The 18,169-nt window shown below is 38.4% G+C and overlaps 1 protein-coding gene across 1 annotated transcript in view; it reads left to right on the forward strand.

The window, feature by feature from the left end:
- The window catches only part of PTPRM (protein tyrosine phosphatase, receptor type, M), a 465,580-nt gene that overhangs the window by 211,393 nt on the left and 236,018 nt on the right, over nt 1-18,169 (forward strand). The window contains exons 9-10 of the mRNA XM_014540254.1: nt 4,169-4,370; nt 7,080-7,182. Coding sequence (XP_014395740.1) covers nt 4,169-4,370; nt 7,080-7,182 — 305 coding nt within the window. The remainder of the gene's footprint in view (nt 1-4,168; nt 4,371-7,079; nt 7,183-18,169) is intronic.

Here is an 18,169-nt window from a genome sequence, read left to right on the forward strand (position 1 = left end):
ATACCAAACATATTCATGATCTAAACACAAAAATTAAACAGTAAGAATATATGAGGAAAATAGGGAAAACATTTTTTTATATAGCTGAACCTCAAACAATATGAGAGTGGAGGTGCCAACCCACTGCAATTGAAAATCAACATGTAACTTTTGACTCCCCCAAAACTTAACAGTCATCCCTTAGTATCCACAGTGGATTGGTTCCAGGACCCTCTGTGGATAACAAAAACCTCAGATGCTCAAGTCCCTTATATAAAATGGCATAGGAAAATGCATACAGTTGGCCCTCTACATCTGTAGGTTTATGAAATGTCTTATCAAAATTTAAACATTATATATCAAGCCTATTTCTAGAAGCTTATCAGTCAATAATACTCCCAAATGAACAAGAATATATATTCAAGTATTTTAATTATAACTCACTAAATAGCTCTTGATTGCCTAATGAGAAAACTCTAGACTCCTGGTCATGAAAGTAACGTATCAACCGGTTTGTTTGGTTTTTAATTTAGTATGTATAAGGTATTGGGAGAAGACAAAAGTATATAAAGTACTGCCCCTTCTCTACTAGAAGCAACAGTTCTAACAGCAACTAACTACAAAGAGAATGAAGTAAGTACCAAATGCAAATAAACTTAGTGTGTGACTGGAGTATAGAGTGCAGTGTCAGCTGAGTGGGGCATTGATGGATCAAGAGTTGAAGGAAGACACTTAAAGATCCCACCTGGATAACTGGGCTCAGATAATCACTGTTGACTGAGATAGGTAGCAGTACAGAAAGAAGTAGAATCTAGGGGTCATGTTAAGAAGTTTCATTGTAATAGTCAAGGCCTCCCATGATCTAATCCCAATTTATATTTATTACCACATCTCTCATTATTTTTCTCCTGGAATTTAATAAGCCATGTATATGGGATATTTTTTTTCCAAAAATCTTCTGAAGTATCACATCACCCTGCTTTTTCCTATTCAGGAGTCCCCTCTTATCTGTAAGGAATACACCCCCAAGACCCCCAGTGGATGCCTGAAACTGGATAGTACCAAACCTTATATAAACTATGTTTTTTCCTATACACACATATCTTCTCACATAAAGGAAGCACTTCACGGCTTCTCTTTGGCATAGCCAAATTGCCAGTATCACTACTCTTGTGCTTTATTACATAAAGTAAGGATCATTTGAGCACAAGCATTGCAATACCAGGACAGTGGATCTGATAACTGAGAAGGCTAAGTGACCAACAGGTGGGGATTGTATTCAGCATGGAGATTCTGCACAAAGGGATGATTCATGTCCCTGGGTATGATGTAGTTCATCATACTCCTTAGAATAACATGCAATTTAAAACTTAAAAATTATTTCTGGATTTTTCCATTTAATATTTTCAGACTATTGTTAACCCTGGATAATGAAACTATAGAAAGTCAAACTCCTCTTCTACCCCCGCCCAATATTCTTTATCTTAACCACCTCTCTTTCTTCTATAGAACCTAGTGTTTTTAAATTATTTACTTACTTATTGTCTCTCTACCCAGCTCCACCCATCCTAGTCCAGATTGTTAGTTACCTGAGGGCAGGGCTGTGTCTGTCTGCTGACCACAGTGTGTGTGTCCAGTTAATCAACATTTGAATGGGATGAATGAATCTGAGTAAGTAGAGAAAACAGGACAGAGCTACTCTGTGGTGTTCCAGGCAGGCAAAAGTTAGTGAGCAAAAACAGGGTGAGAAAAGCCCAGGAAGTGTTCATAGAAGACTAACCAGGACAGAAGATAATATAATGTCATCATGTCAAGTATTCAGATATAAAGTCTGGGGAGGGCAGGTCTTAAACACAAAGTTAGGGAGCTTGGACTTTGTCCCATATACATTTGTGTCCCATTAAAGTTTTCAACAAGGCAGTAAAATGAACAAGACGATTAACCTAGTCCTGGTGGGCAGTGCTAGTCCTTATTTTAATTATACTGTATCATCATTGTTGAATTGCTTCTCCCCTTCCCCACCAGACTGTTACCTCTTCCAGGGGAGGTACCAAGTCTGAATCTCTATATGAGACCCCAGCTCAGGGCACAGTACTTGGTACATAAGGAGGCATGCAGTTAATATGTTTCGAACGGCTGACGGAATGAATAAATAAACTTTGGGGGAGCAATTATGCTGCCATAGCTTAGCTCATCTTCTGGGGCTATTAGAATGGAGGACTAAGTAAGCACTTGAGCACACAGCAGTGACATTGCTGAGTCCCTCCCACAGCAGCTGGGTGGTAGACATGGTCTTGTCTCTCTCTCTTTTTTTAAAAAAATATATATACTTTATTGATTTCAAAGAAGAAGGGAGAGGGGGAGAGAGACAGAAACATCAGTGATGAGAGAAAACCATCGGCTGCCTCCTGCACATCACACACGGGGGATCGAGCCCGCAACCCAGGCATATGGGAATGAAACTGACCTCCTGGTTCATAGGTCGACGCTCAACTACTGAGTTACACTGGTGGAGCCATGGTCTTGTCTTTTGCTTCAGAGTAGCCTTGTGAGGGAAATATGCTAGAGCAGTGGTTCTCAACCTTCTTAATGCCGCGATCCTTTAATATAGTTCCTCATGTTGTGGTGACCCCCAACCATAAAATTATTTTTGTTGCTACTTCATAACTATAATTTTGCTACTGTTATGAATCGTAATGTAAATATCTGATATGCAGGATGTATTTTCATTGTTACAAATTGAACATAAATAAAGCATAGTGATTAATCACAAAAACAATATGTAATTATATATGTGTTTTCTGATGGTCTTAGGCGACCCCTGTGAAAGGGTCATTAGACCCCCAAAGGGGTCGCGACCCACAGGTTGAGAACCGCTGTGCTAGAGGGTTAACAACAGACAAGCTGCCTGACTCTGAGAGTGCCAGTCTCTGCAGAGATGAATATATATAGCAAACAGTTTCTTTCCAAAGCTCAGTTGACTCAATCTAAATATTCTTTCAGAGCGGCCTCCTTAATTATAATGACATGGTATGAATATAGGAAGAAAGAATGTGAGCTATCACTTCGTGTAATAACAGTGTTAGTGTTCATGCACATAAATTAGAAGTCAGTTTACCTATTTAAAAGCAAGAAGAGTGCTCAGTTTTGTAATTTAAAACTTTGAATATGCCACATTTAAAAATTATGTCATTACAACTGGTAGAAGTTAGTAATCACCACTAAAATGTATGTTCTTGAATAGCTGATGAACTACTTAGAGTGAAATTCTTTTAAAATTCATTTGAAAGGGAAAAATTTAAAGGCACCTATGTTATAGTTATATTTATTTTCACACATATCAGACTCACCCAGTGTGCTTCAAACACCTGTTATGTAGCGAAAGCTTCTAGCATTGCACTGTTGGAAATGGCAGCTCCTAGTCACAAGTGGCAATTTAAATTTGAACTTTAGTTCATTTAAGTTAAATTACATTACATTTTAAGTTTTTCAGTCTCCCTAGCCACATTCCAAGTGCTCCATAACCACTTGTAGCTAGTGGCTACCGTACTCAACGGTACAGAGCCAAATACTTCCAGCCTGACATCTATTGAAGAGCGATAAAGAAAAGCCACAAATATAACCTGTCATGAGGACTGCCGTCATAGCATCAGCAGCTACTGACACGTGTTTAGGATTTATTTTTGAAGCAGGTATCTTTGGCCACATTGATGAAAATGGGAAAAGTATCCTTGTTTCCAGGGGACCGTAATCCTATTCAGTACTAAATCAAACTGTGGCCACTACAAGAGAGATGAATGAGGCCTTACCCTTGTCATGTTCTTATCTGTTTGAGCTAGTTGTATATTTTATTATTTTGTATTGAACCATATTTTATTATTTCGTATTGTTGTTTTCCAAAATGACATTTTGAAAGCAAACAACTTCAAGGTATTAGCTTAAACCTGACCTCATCTTTTATGTTATAATCTACTGGCTTTAAGTTCCTCTGTCTATAAAAGTAGTAACTCATAAGAGTTTTGGCTGAGTTTCTACGCCCCTTCACTGCATCCAGGATTTGAAAGGTATAAAGGGATAGGAGAGCTTTTCCTAAAGTGCCTGACAGTGCATACATCAGAAGGCTTTATTGGATAAAGATGCAATCTTGAACTACCTCCAGATATTTAATCACATTCTCATTCTCTTGCAGATCACTTACAAAGCAGTCAGTTCCTTTGACCCGGAAATAGACTTATCCAATCAAAGTGGCCGAGTTTCAAAACTGGGAAATGAAACCCATTTTCTGTTTTTTGGACTGTATCCGGGGACAACATACTCCTTTACCATCCGAGCTAGCACAGCCAAGGGTTTTGGACCTCCAGCAACAAATCAGTTTACCACCAAAATATCAGGTATTTTATCAGAGTTATGTCTTTTATCAGAAGTGACATTTTGTACTTTTTCATTCCCATTGTCAAGTATGCAAAGCTCACCCAAACTGGCGCATTGTATTCAAATGAATATTTTCAGATATCTGAACATCAGAATCATGGAATTAAATGAAATATTACAGATATGGTTTATTTGGGAGCTTAAGATCCTCCTGTGTTAAGAAGAAGCCACTGTTTTCACAGTTTGCATTGGGGCACTTGGACATGAGCAGAAAGTTCTGTTCTGTTCACTCTTATCCCCAAATTACCAGAGCAGCCGTGCTGGAAAAATCTCTGTAGTGAGCATTGAATGACTGAGTGCTCAGAAGAAAGGCAGGGCTATGTGGAGCTCAGTGCCAGAGGCTCAGCCTTCCTTGGGACCATCACCATTAGCAGTTTCAGGTCCTAAAGAGAAAGAAGCAGCAACAGAGAAGTTGCTCCAGGCACTTAGGGCCTCCAGCTTTTTGTTTGTTGTCTCAATTACATCATCCAACAAAAGATATAATTTGAGAAATATTTCTGGGCATATGCAACTGTGCAGAAAATTTCTTTGTGCTTCAGACTAGAGGAAATGGAGTTGCCATCTGGTATGGGATATGTAACAGCAATAAACACATTCCATGGGCATTTTCTTTTTCCATTTTTCCCCCCTTGGGTATGAGAGGGGAAGTATTTAAGTTTGGGTTTTGATTGTTTTGGTTGGGGGTAGATGAGCAGGAGGCGGGTGAGGGAGATAACTTAGTCAGGGGTAGCTATATAATAATTAGCCTGATTTTCATATATATTGTCCCTCATTCCTTGTTTTATAAAAGTTTTTGTTTGGAAATAAAGGAAGGGAAATACAACTAGAGTACTGTAAGTATTCTACTGGGTTTTGAGGGAGAAGATTTGGAACTTTGTTTTTAAGCAATTATAACTTAAAGGAAAAATTTTTATTTTGTACGATTTTATTTGTGAGCATAAACTTGACTTGATATTTAATATACAGTTGGTAGAACGACATGGAGAGTTGGAAAGAGGAAGAAGGCCTTGGGAGGTTAGGAAAATGACATGGGTTGTTCAGATGAGTGAGTAGAAAGGGCATTGGACTTGCAATCTAAAAGTATGGGTTCTAGTTGTAATTTTTTCTATGTACTTTCTCTCTGATTTTGATCAAAAAATTTACCTCCAAATGTAATTTAAGATATTGACTGCCGCATGGATTTATCATGAAGATTTAAAGAGGAAATGTGTACCAATGTGTATACCTCCAAGCCTGTTTTTTCCTTTCTTTTTCTTTTCTTTTTTTTTAATTTTCCCCTATAGATACCACTGTGTTCTTATAGGAAAATAATTCATTTCTATCATGTTTATTAAATGAAAATTCTGCTTGTTATGGGTCTAAAGCGCTGTTAGCCCACCAAGTTCATACAATTCTATTCGAAAGCAAAGGTAGTTGACATTTTAATTAGCCTACACAAGCTCATCAAGAATAACTATGTAATTTTTATAGTTCAAAAAAATTACAAATTATGGGCCTCTATTTTCTACTTTCATGGATCTGAGAGAGAGAACTACTCTCTATACAAAATGTAATTCTGTATTATGAATTCAAGTTAATTTTCAGAGAATTGGAGTTAATTTTTAATGCTGAGAAAATCCAATAAATGGAACTGAGATATAACCCTTATCTTTTATGTAAGAGCTTTTTATATTTCAGATATTTAAAAACTATATTTGTGAAAAATGATCTCTAGTGTTCTCATCAGGTCGTACCTGTGGTCGTAAAAGACCAGGTGCACACTCACATCCCAGCTTTTAGGAGATGATTTCCTTGTCCATGGTGATGACAGAATTACCGAAGAGCTCTGTTATATTCTCGTAATGAGAGCTAACAATCTAGAAAAGAAAGAATGCCAGGAAATGGCCTTGGAAATAGGATTCACATTAGGAAGAGAACTAACATTTGTAGAATTATATTTGTCTGGCTCTCTTTATCTCTATCTCTTTGAATTCCTATAACAACCCTAGAGGGTAATTTTCTACTTTTAAAGATGAGTAAACTAAAGCTCCAGAGATAATGTGTCCCAGCTCTTATGTTGGTTAAAACAAGGCACAACGAAAAGTCAAACCCCTGATTTTCTTACTTCAACCCCCATATCTTTTTCACTCCTTGCTTCCCTGAGAGCTCACCAGTGGTCACTAATTTCAACAAGCCTCTCTGGCTCCTACTGTCGTCTTCAAATCCCCTGATGGATCTTTGGTACAAAAAACCTTGACTTACCTGGAAGAACTGTAAAGTTCAGTGTTATGATCCTAGTCATTATTTCTTAAATGTGCATTTGAAGAAAAGTACACAAATTATAAGTGTACATCTCAATGGATTTTCACAAGCTCACCACACCCATTTAGCAAGAATCCAAACAGAAATCTGAGAAACAGAATACTATGAACAACTCACAAGCCTTGTGAATGCTCTCTCCCAACTTTGATCTCTGAGATCAAAGAAGTTGGCATGTGGTGGTTTTGTCAGTTGTCCCTGATATTTTGGGTAAGGTATATACATAAAGGCTGCTCATGGTCAGTTGATAGCTGCAATTTAATCTAAGTGCATAGTATTATTAATGTTTGTTTTTTAAAATGAAAGTAGACAGAAAACTGGAAATATAAACCAGAAATAACGAGTCTCCCATCTTTTGTGTTTTTCCCCAGCACCCTCTATGCCGGCTTATGAACTTGAGACCCCTTTGAATCAAACTGACAATACAGTGACAGTCATGCTGAAGCCTGCACAAAGCCGAGGCGCGCCTGTCAGGTACTGAGCAGGGAAGGGATGGGCTGGAGGCATGAAAACAAAAATCAAATTGATTGATTTCTTGAATGCATTTTCCAGGGATTTGCAACCAACCTCAGTCAGCATGTAAACCCCTATCTGTATTAGTTCTAATTAAAAGAAATGACTGAGGAAAAGGAAAGTGCTTTGATGTGCAGTGATCAAGTACTGTGTAAAGTTTGATGCGGCTGCAAGGGGGTTGTTCTTTGAAGATGAGGAACAAAAGCCCCAGTCTGTTGCAAGGAGGCTTTACAATTGCTTGCAGCAATTTAGTTACCCAAGGGCACCTGGCATTTTCATCCTGAGCTCTATTCTTTAAGTGGACCTTTTGTTTGTTTGTTTGTTTGTTTGTTTGTCTGTTTGTTTGTTTGTTTACCTGGGGTTAAGGGGAATTGAACTTTTCATAAATTGGCTAATTTCTCAGTAGACTATGTGGTATACAATTTTTTTAAAAAGAAATAGACCAGCAATTTTCAACCTGTGTGCTGCAAAAATTTTTTTAAAATGCAATACCTGACTAAATAGTCTGGGACACTGACCTCTTTTGTACATTGTCAAATAAAAAAATGATAACAGGCAACACAACAATAGTTGTTTGGTATGAATGAATCAAAATAATACCTATTTTTTGTCAGATCGGCAAAATATGTAACACATTTTTTGGTGTGCCGCGGAATTTTAGTAATTAGTTTATGTGTGCCATGAGATGAAATGGTTGAAAGTCACTGCGATAGACTGGTGGAAAGAGCATTGTGAAGTCTTTATTTGAACAGATTTAAGTTTATTACCAACTTGTAGGTCTCATTTCTCATTCAATGATGATTTATTTAGCTAAGAAATTACAAAGTGTAACTTTTACAGTGAATGAATAAAATAAATTTATTCTTCCTAGGAAGGAGCAAAGGAATGCCTGAATAACTCTTGAATACGAACTTGTCATAAGCTCATTAATCTATATAAATGAAATTTCTACTTGTTTCAGAGGGATTCAGATATGCTGTACTATCAGAAGTGATTCACTTCAAAATAATCTATTACTTTCAATAGCATACACCAAGGAAACATTTACAGTCACAATTAAGGCTATATCAGATTCGTTTCCATGTTCCTGTTGTAGAATTTTATTTCATTAACCCTTTGAAACCTGGCTCTTTTTTATTATGTTTTCACTATAGAATCCTACAGTGATTAGTTGGACTTTTTACCACTGATGAGATATATACTAATTTTAGTCCACAGAGTCAAGAGTAAGAACAGAATAGGATTAGCTGATAGTGAAGTCACATTAAGGTAGAATCACAATTTGAAAAATCTACAATATTGTAGGAAATTATTTTTAATTTACTCTGTTGACTCACTCAACATAATAGCTCATATAAAGGATTTGGGATTGCCATTCATAGGTGTAGTTTATGAAAACACTATGGAATATGTAAAAGCTCTCTTCCAAATTTCGGATGTTATTACTGCTAGAACGTGATGCCACTGGCACCACCCAGAACCTCAGGGTTGGTTTGTGTTGATGACTGTTTGCACTCCTCCCAATGACCCAAGGCACACACTCATTAGATGGCTGTCCAAGACCCAGGTGTACCTGGCCACGGGTCATTCCTTTTTCACTCCGGAAGGCTGAGTTATTATTAAATGAAAGTTGACGCTCTGACCGTGGCCTTTGCAACATCATTTTTTTCTGACCAATTTAACAGTTGCCCAGACTTAGCAACAGTGGGCCATTAGGACAGGAGTCTGTGTTCTACAGCAGAAGCACCACAATAAAATGAAAGGGTAAAGGTCACTCACCTCCAATGCCTCCTAACTGCAGGAAGCTGAAATCCTAGCCATGTGTCCAAACAGCCAGCTATTCCCTATTCTACTTTATTTCTATATAAACTCATTTTACATATTTTCTATTTCTGTTGCATTGTTCCTTCAAACCCTTTCTGTCAGACTTCCATCCACGTCTTTGTACCGATCTTTCCAAGTCTAAGTTTTCAAAAATATTCCTTCAGGCAATCTACCTTAGTCCTCTTCCCAAACCTCCTTCCCCCTTATCTTTTTAAATTGTCGCCTGCATTTTAAACTACTGTTCCTATTTTCTGTCATATGTGTTGCCTAAAGAATTATTTTATTGTTGTTTTCATTTAAACCTTTCTAGTTGGTTTTGGAGATTTTTGAAGCCTTGCTAGTTCATTAATTATAGATATCTTCAGACTTCTTATTCTTATGCCTCTAACAATACAGATTCAGAGACTTGTCAGAGTATGCAAAATACATAGCTTTCACCCCAGATCTCACATCATTTCATCAGGCCTGACTCTTTATCTCTTCTAAGATTTCAGTTTAGGTTGTCACATTTTCTTTCACAATTGTCATATTGCCTTATGTTCCAAGTTCAGCACTGCTCTGCTTTGATACTAGTAAACATCATCCTGTTATTAGCTTAATATCCCTGGAATTTGACAGGGTCACTTTGTATTCTGCCCGCTTTTATACCTTCATCCACCATGTTAGCATCTTAACATAAATAAATTTATGATCCATGTTCATTATCTAAATCCATAATGCTGCAATCAGTTTCATTTCTTATGGGAAAATATTCAGTAAGTATTACAAGAAAATCCACTGTGGACACTACCTTTATTGCAAGGATGCTTGTCTTGAACGGGTAAATTTTATTGCACAAATTTGAGAGAGGAAATTATCTCAGTCTCACCTGTCAAAGATTTCGTGCAGAAAAGTAAATATTCTCTGCAAGGAATTCATTATTACAGTACAACAAAATGGGACTGATTATCTATTGAGTAAATAGAAGACCAAGATAGCTAGAAAAACTTGTTTGAAGGGGGAAAAAAGTTTATAATACTCTCAAACTAAATGGGGTATATGAAAATTTTCCATTTCATTTAGTATTTAGAGAAATAAGAACTCTGATTAGGGAATCATAGGGCCCTAAAATATAAAGCCATAATGTAGATTAAAACATTTGAACACATCTGGAAATTTGCAAAATGCACATGTAATCAAACTGCAATACAAAAAAGCTTTTCCCAAATGATAACTACTAGAAGAAAGAGGGGAGATGAAAGTGAACATCTGTTGGCTTTCCTGGATTATTCACAGTATTATGTGTTCAAAAATACTGTCATTGTGTGATTTCCAAAACCCATTCTTTCAATTGATTTGATTTTTCTTTAATCCATATTCATTGGTGTTAAAATTCAGTGGTACTTCATTTGTGCTCTTCCCTAAGTAAGGTATTGATTCTGCTACAAGCACTCAGCTTGGTTAGTGCAGATTCTTGAAATTGCACTAAAGTCTCACTGTAAATGATTGTTATCTTTTTATTGATCAACACTTCAGCTCTGTCACATACAATTATTTAAATCTGTAGTGGGCTAGGAAGAACACAAATTCCATCATTCCAGCTGGTAAACTAGCACCTAGGACAGAATTTTAATGTCTGTTCATAGATGCAATTTGTTTTCTTTAATAAGACAGGGAGAAACTCATTTAGAACCACCTCTTTTCTCTCTCTTCTCTCCACTGTTCATTACATGCAGACACAACCCAACAGTGAAAACCCTTGTACTTTGGCATAAAAGAGCATCTCTAAATAAAGAATGAATTTAACACAAACTTTACACAACAAAAATTCCCTCTGTGACTCTATTTATGATATAGATATGTCTGCAATATTCCTCGTTAATAATATGTTATACCTTCCAATGGTCTATATGCTTGAGAATCACATTTTTCAGCTTTAGGTGATCATGTTTTCAAATGACTCACTTTGGTTCTCACAACTTTGTTGCTTGAATTTGTTCATAAATGTTTTGGAGCTACGTGTCTTCTTAATTAAAACTCAGTGTTTGAAAATGTTTATTAATTAAACATTCTGATATTTCAGTGAAAAGTTAAAAAATTAAGTTCTTCTTTTTTTAATCATTCATTCAGGAGATATTATTACATGGGGGAAACATCTGTTACAGATTTGTCTGTCCATGGGGATGGGAGGTGGGCAATAAGCACATCAGCAACCCAAACATTAAAACCGATGCCTAAGCCTGTGAATGTAAATTTAATTTATGGCACCCACTTTGTTGTTCTTCTAATAAAAGGAGCCCCAATTATTTTAATGTTGTGCTTTCATTGTCATTGGTAACTTATTATATGATGGTTGTCCTCTCAACCAAATGCTTCCTCAATGGTTATATTTAAAAAGACACTTATGAATAATTTTTGTAGCTGAGAATCAGGGCAGCAAATAGGAACCTCACTACTTTATGAATAGGGAAGAGATAAGGGCATAAGGAATGAAGAAATATTTGCCTTACTTTTTAAAGGTTGTGTTCTACTTAAGATTTCAAATGAGACAAGAAATATTTTCTATTATAGCAAGCATAAATATTTTATTCACCCAAAACACTTCTGGTTTTATTTATTTTTTTATTTTTATTTTTTGTTAACCCTCAGCCCAAGGATATTTTTCCCATTGATTTTTAGAGAGAGTGGAATGTAGGAAGGGGGAGAGAGGCAGAGACAGAGAGAGGGAGAGAGAGAGAGAGAGAGAGAGAGAGAGAGAGAGATCGATGTGAGAGAGACAGATTGGTTGGTTGCTTCCTGCACATGCCCCAATCAGTACCAGGGATTGAACCAGCAATCCAGGTACATGCCCTCAACTGGGAATCAAACTCTTGACTCTTCAGTGCTTGAGCAGACACTCTAACCATGGAGCATCATCGGCCAGGGCAATACTTCTGATTTTAAAAAAAGATGTGTGTCATATAATAACTTCAGTTTTATATATAAATCAACAATTATTTTTATATAATATGTCCAGATTTTTATTTAATTGATTTTCCCTTGAATGCATTATTGTGGTAGACTTTGCAAATGTCTGCTATTTGCATTTAATTCTATCATGTCTTTCCTTTAGCTGCTTTGCCTTACGTAGTTAACTAGGAAAATGTGAGCACATATTAAAGCCTCATTGTTAACTTCTAGCACCTGATTTACTCAAACTACTTATCAAATATTCTTTTGTAACAAACTAGACAGATAATTAGAAGTGTATTAAAATATGCTATTTTTTTCTCATTATCAAGTTATTTGTCCTTTGAAAAACCCATGCTGTTTTCTGAGGACAAGGTGAAGGACAAGTTTTCATTCCATTGAAGATAAATAGGCAGTATAAAGCAATTGTATTTATTTTAAGGTAATATGTTGCACTTCCTTAAATGTTTGATTTGATCCCAGGCTATATCGGGAATGAGATTTATTCTCCTCGTGGTTCATCAGCCTGCACTCTTGTCCCCAGGTGGTATCACACAGCAGATTTTGTTACAGGGACTCAGCACGAGAGTGGGAGTCAGAAAGTCTGTAAAATGTGTCTCCTCAGATGGGACTGCGAAACAAATCTTTTGACAATAAAAGCAAGAAAAGAGATAATTGTTATTAATGAAAGGTAGAGATAAACATGCATTTTTGTTTTAAGAAGTTCCCTATGTTAGGAGTTAAAATTGTTGGCATATAATTTAATATGGTTTAGAAGTTGGATGTTATAATGTATAGACCAAATTTTTTTTTAAAGCAGCAGCAATCTTTTTGATTGTCTGCCACCTGTAAGTCCAAGGAAAAACATGTTCACTCCATTAACACTACCTTCTTGAACATCTCATTCTCTTCTGCTTCTTGCAAGGAACCTTTGAGTTATCAACATTATATGGTTCTTGTGAAGATTATGAGGTTACTTAGCTGATGTGGGTCAGGGGTTGAGCATTGACCCAGGAACCAAGATGTCATAGGTGTGATTCCTGGTCAGGGCACATGCCCCAGTTGCAGGCTCAATCCCTACTACAGTGCAAAACCTCACAATGAAAAGTTAGCCTTCAGATACAAAAACTCTGTTACATGCATATAAAAGTAGCTTCAGTTAACATTCACCTATTAAAAAATGATGTATAATTTCCAGATCTAAACAGCGCTGTACTCTCAATTAATTGGAAAATAAACTACTATATTTATCAATAATTAGTAGTCAATATCATTATTGCCTAAAATACAATATAGTGTCAGGTGTCACATGTACCCTTTTAGACAGTCAGAGTCACCCTTTCTTCCTTTGGCATAGTCTAAGGAAAAAAACAATTCTAACTTTCAAATAATTACTCTGGGCCACATAATTTGTGGACTAAACTTTGAAATAAGACACATGATATAGGGAAGGAACATCCTCTTTGTAGTTAAACCTAATTTCAAATTCCAGCTCTCTCACCACTAGCTGTGTGGTCATTATAGATTTCCCCACACCTCTGAGCCTCAGGTTCCTCATCTTCCCAAAGCAGAGATAATGCCATTTTATGTCAAGGAGTTGCTAGGATTACATTTACCAGATACTCACTAGGATCCAAGCACTGTGCTACGCTCTGGGGATGCAGAGGAGCTTGTGGTGGCACTGAGTATACCATTCCAAGGCTCTAGGTAAGGAAAAAGGGTAAGGATGATCGACTCAGCCATTGCAGGGTAGATCAGAGGGGCAGGCACTGGAGGGGTTGAGGAGGCACAGGCTGCAGGTTGTGTGAGCCCTCCCGGCCTCCCTTTTCCATTGGACCCAGTTAGTATATAGCTACCTCTTAGGGCACAAAGGGAAGGGGTCTTGTAAATGCCAAATGCTAATATTTATTAGAAACAAGATTTAAAGAAATCAAAACCATTTAGTCCTTTATAGGAAAAAAAAGAAAATGTATCATATAATAATAAAAGCCTAATATGCTAAGTGTCTGTCATCCAGTAAGCCATTCAACCAATCAAAGTGTAATATGCTGATATGCTAAGGCTGCTCAACCGCTCGCTATGATGTGCACTAGCCACCAGAGGGCAGATAGTCGACCGGTCGATCAGTTGCTATGATGTGCACTGACCACCAGGGGGCAGACGCTCAACGCAAGAGCTGCCCCCTGGTGGTCAGTGCACTCCCACAGGGGGAGCTCTCCTCAGCCACAAGCCAGGCTGACAGCTGCCAACACAGCAGTGGTGGCAGGAGCCTCTCCTACCTCTGCAGCAGTGCTAAGGATGTCTGACTGACGGGTTAGGCCCACACCCCGCCAGGAGGAGCGGGCCTCCATCAGTCGGACATCCCCTGAGGGCTCCTGGACTGCGAGAGGGCGCAGGCCGGGCTGAGGGATGATTCCCCCCCCGCCCCCCCGCGAGTGCACAAATTTCATGCACTGGGCCTCTAGTTTACTATGTTTACTAATCCAAGTGATTGGTAACCATTTAAAGTACTGTTAAAGTGAATACTAGAGCACTGAAAATTGACAATCTAGCTTATCAATGACTCTGATAATTCACAAATTGTCTGACTTTTTTAAATCCAAATTTGCATAAACAGTAAACATGTGGCATTATTTGGCTCTCTTGCTCAGAAGGACCCTCTGGATCTTTCTCTTTTTGTTTCTCTCTTTCTTCCTTTTACTGCATTGCCCTGACTGCTTTGCCCTGATCCTGTGCTAGTCACCTTTGCAGTGATTATCAGATGTGTTGGGGTATGTATGCAAGGCCTATTGAATGATGTGGCAGGGTTTTGGCTTATTGAAAGCCAGAGTGCCAGTGCTTCTCTCAGCTCCTAAAGGAATGGCACCAGGACACTCAGTGGATGATTGTGACTAATTCTTGACCGGGGCCAGGGAAGAACCAAGGTTTTGATCATGCAATTTCTCATTCCTACTATGCCCAAAGGAACCTATGCTTGTTGCTGAAAAGATAAATGCCTGCGATTGGAACTAGAGATTACACGAATGCCCTTGAGTGTCATTTACAGTGGAGGCCATACATTATACACAACTGCCTCCCTAGCGGTCAAGCAGATAGTGCTGCGCATTCCCATCATACTGACCAGCAGCCCAGAAACCATCTGTCAGGTGAGGAAGGTGGACATGCAAGTTGATCTCCATTTTCCATGGACAACAGAGAGAGTTACATGCTGTTTCTTTCCCCCCATCGCTCTATAAATGTTAACAGTGGGACAATTTTAAACACCAAAAGGTTGCAAATGCCTTGAACTGAACAACGCATTGCCTTGTGAATCTCAGAGCTGCTGTGCCATTTCTCTCAGGAACGGCTGGGTCTTCCCAATCACAGTGATTGATTCCAGGGAGTGTAAGGGACACATTGCTAGCAGTGTTCCAAGCTAAGACTGGTAACATTTGGGAGAGAGGATCTTGGAAATTTTGACAAAGATGGATTTGACTGTATAGATGCCTCACTTTCACTTTTTTAAGTTGTTAAAATCACATATATACGCAAGAAAATATTGTAAGTTCTAAGAGACCGATAAAGTCACTTATGGGGCAGAGATTGAAAGTTAATCCACTGCGCTGCTTAGAAGCATAGCCTTTCAGAGCCCAGGAACCACTGAAAGGGCACCTGACCACTTGCCTCTCATGACGCTGCTTCGTGGTCCTGTTTCAGGGAGAAGGGCACAGTCATATAATGACCTCTGTTTTGCATCATTCTCTTCAGCAGAACATTTTCTCAGCCAGCGCTTACAAATATATGCAGTGTAATTCTTTATGATGAGAACACAGAAATACCGATTGGCCTTCTATTTCATCAAAAACAATTTTAAGTGTATGTTATGTTTTATAATTTATGCTATAAAATATAATGCATAAATAAATATATATATGATGTTATATTATCCTGTGGTGGTTACTTGTATTTAGTTTTCAGTTACTTAATTAACACTTCATTCTTCAACCTGTAAATAGTAAAAAGATTAGGAAGGGATGTTAGCTTTTTTCCATATCACCACATCCCTTTTGAGTTGTTCTCTGTGTCCCAGATCTTTCACGTCTCTACTTTTACCTTAAAGAATTTTCCTGTCTGGCGTCAGTGTTTTTTTTTCTCTCTGCTCAATGAGATGTGCTAAGAGCTCTCTGCAATTATGAGCATCTCATTAAAGTTCTTTCCTTTATAATAGCGAAAAGTGTTATTGGGAATTTTAGGGTTGACATTTGGCTATTATTCATTCATTCTTCATCCAGTCACCAAACATCTATTGAATATTCTTATGTCCAGGTCACTGTGGTAGGATGATGATCAGTGCTGCAGAGGAAAGTCCAGGGCACAGTAACCGCATCTGACACAAGGGTGGTATCTCAACAAGGGAGTCAGAGTGTGCAGTTTAAGCTGAGACCCTAAGGAGAAGTAGCCAGTCGGGAGCTGGAAGACAGGTATAGGCCCACCAAGGAGAGGAGCAACCTATGAAAAAGCCTAAGAGAAAGTAAAGAGAGGCAACAGTGGTCATGCAAGTAAATTCATTTAAAACACACCCATGGTAAATGAGGTTTGACCAGCATGCAGGAGTATTGGATTTATGCATTTAAGCTGAAAGTGAGCATTTTCCTAGGTTAATCATTATGTAAAATGTATGTAAATAGAATAGGAAATGCAAAATGATTTTCATAATTTAGTCTCTATCATTCAGTAGCTCAAACCTAATTAAGTGTGCAATAAATGTTTATTGAATCGAACCTCTTTCTTAGCAGAAGTAATTATCACTGAAACTTTCATAGGTAAGAAGCTGAAGGTCTAAAACTGCCTTTTAACAAGTCAGAATATCTGGAAAAAAGAAGGGTTTTAAATTTGCATTTTTATCTCTAAATAGAAGTTAAATACATTGACCCTTCCATATAATGCATATAATGCATATGCATAAAAGAATTCCCTGCTTTTATTCTTAAATCAATCTCTGATGTTTTGTTAAATGAGAAGAGAAATTCAGAAAGACTCCTTCAAATAAGCCATTGCTACAAATTCAGATTCCATCAGGAAGGTGATTAGAATCTTGTGCACCTGTACCGACGCCTTTGAAGGCCTGCCTTTCTTCTCACCTCTCAGGGTCACTAACATATCTCCCTTTTCTCCTTTACTTCTCATCACCCCTCTGCTGCCTTCATTCTTACTGTTGCTTTTTCAGCTCTCCAATTCGTGCTCACACTGGGGCTGCAGGGATCTTTCATTCTCTTTAAGAGTCCATCAGTTTTACCGTCGCCCTCAAGGTAAATCCAGCCTCAGACTGCTTCGTCTCTAATGGAAGGTGTCCATCATCTAGTCACTACCTGGGTCAGCCTCCCCTTCAAGACATCTGCCAGCTGCAGTCACATAAATATATGCTCAGGCCTGAGAATATGCCAGGCTGCATTTGATGCTTCCTGAGCATGCAGTCTTCTCTCTTCTTCGCTCCCCTACCCCTCCTCCGACACCCAACACACATGCACACATGCATACTCACACCCATATTCACACACATGCACATACTCCCTCTCTCTCACTTATTTGGTCACCCTCCGAGGTGTAGCCCAGATGTCTACTTCCTGGGAGAGCCTCCTCTGGCCTTGCTACCCCCTGGCCACCTCAGACTCCTTCACCTCGCTGTGTGGTGACTGCTTGCCCTGCTAAACTGCCAGCACCTTTAGGGCAGGCACTGCCCTCTGTGACTTAACATCTGAATTTCCAACCCTGGTTCTGCACTGGGCACAGCCCTCAATTCATGTTTTGTTTTGTTTTGTTTTTTAAGAAATAATTGGATTGTAAACAGATTTTTAATGGCACGAGCATATGATTGCATTTTCATCTTAGATCAGTCATTGGGGCAGGGACCTGGAGGAAGTAAATGGGCCCGTGTGCTTCTGGGTGGAAGGTTACTGGGTCATTTCAGGTGGGGGCTCCAGCATGGCCCACAGAAACCCAGGGGTGTAGGTGGGAACAAGGCTGGCAGGTAGTTCTGTGTGGCTCTCTCTGAGCTCTCTCCAGAGGATTGCAGTTTTACGTAGACTGAGTGGAATCTTATCTCTCTGGTGTAAATGATTCATAGGACGTAATGTCTTAGGAAGATGGTATAACAGTTTAAAAGAGCATGTAGCAGGGACCAAAAGCCTTGGGTGGCATCTGGCTGTTGTTTGCTATT

Source organism: Myotis brandtii, unplaced genomic scaffold (assembly GCF_000412655.1).
Source record: "Myotis brandtii unplaced genomic scaffold, ASM41265v1 scaffold240, whole genome shotgun sequence".
NCBI classification, from domain to species: Eukaryota; Metazoa; Chordata; class Mammalia; order Chiroptera; family Vespertilionidae; genus Myotis; species Myotis brandtii.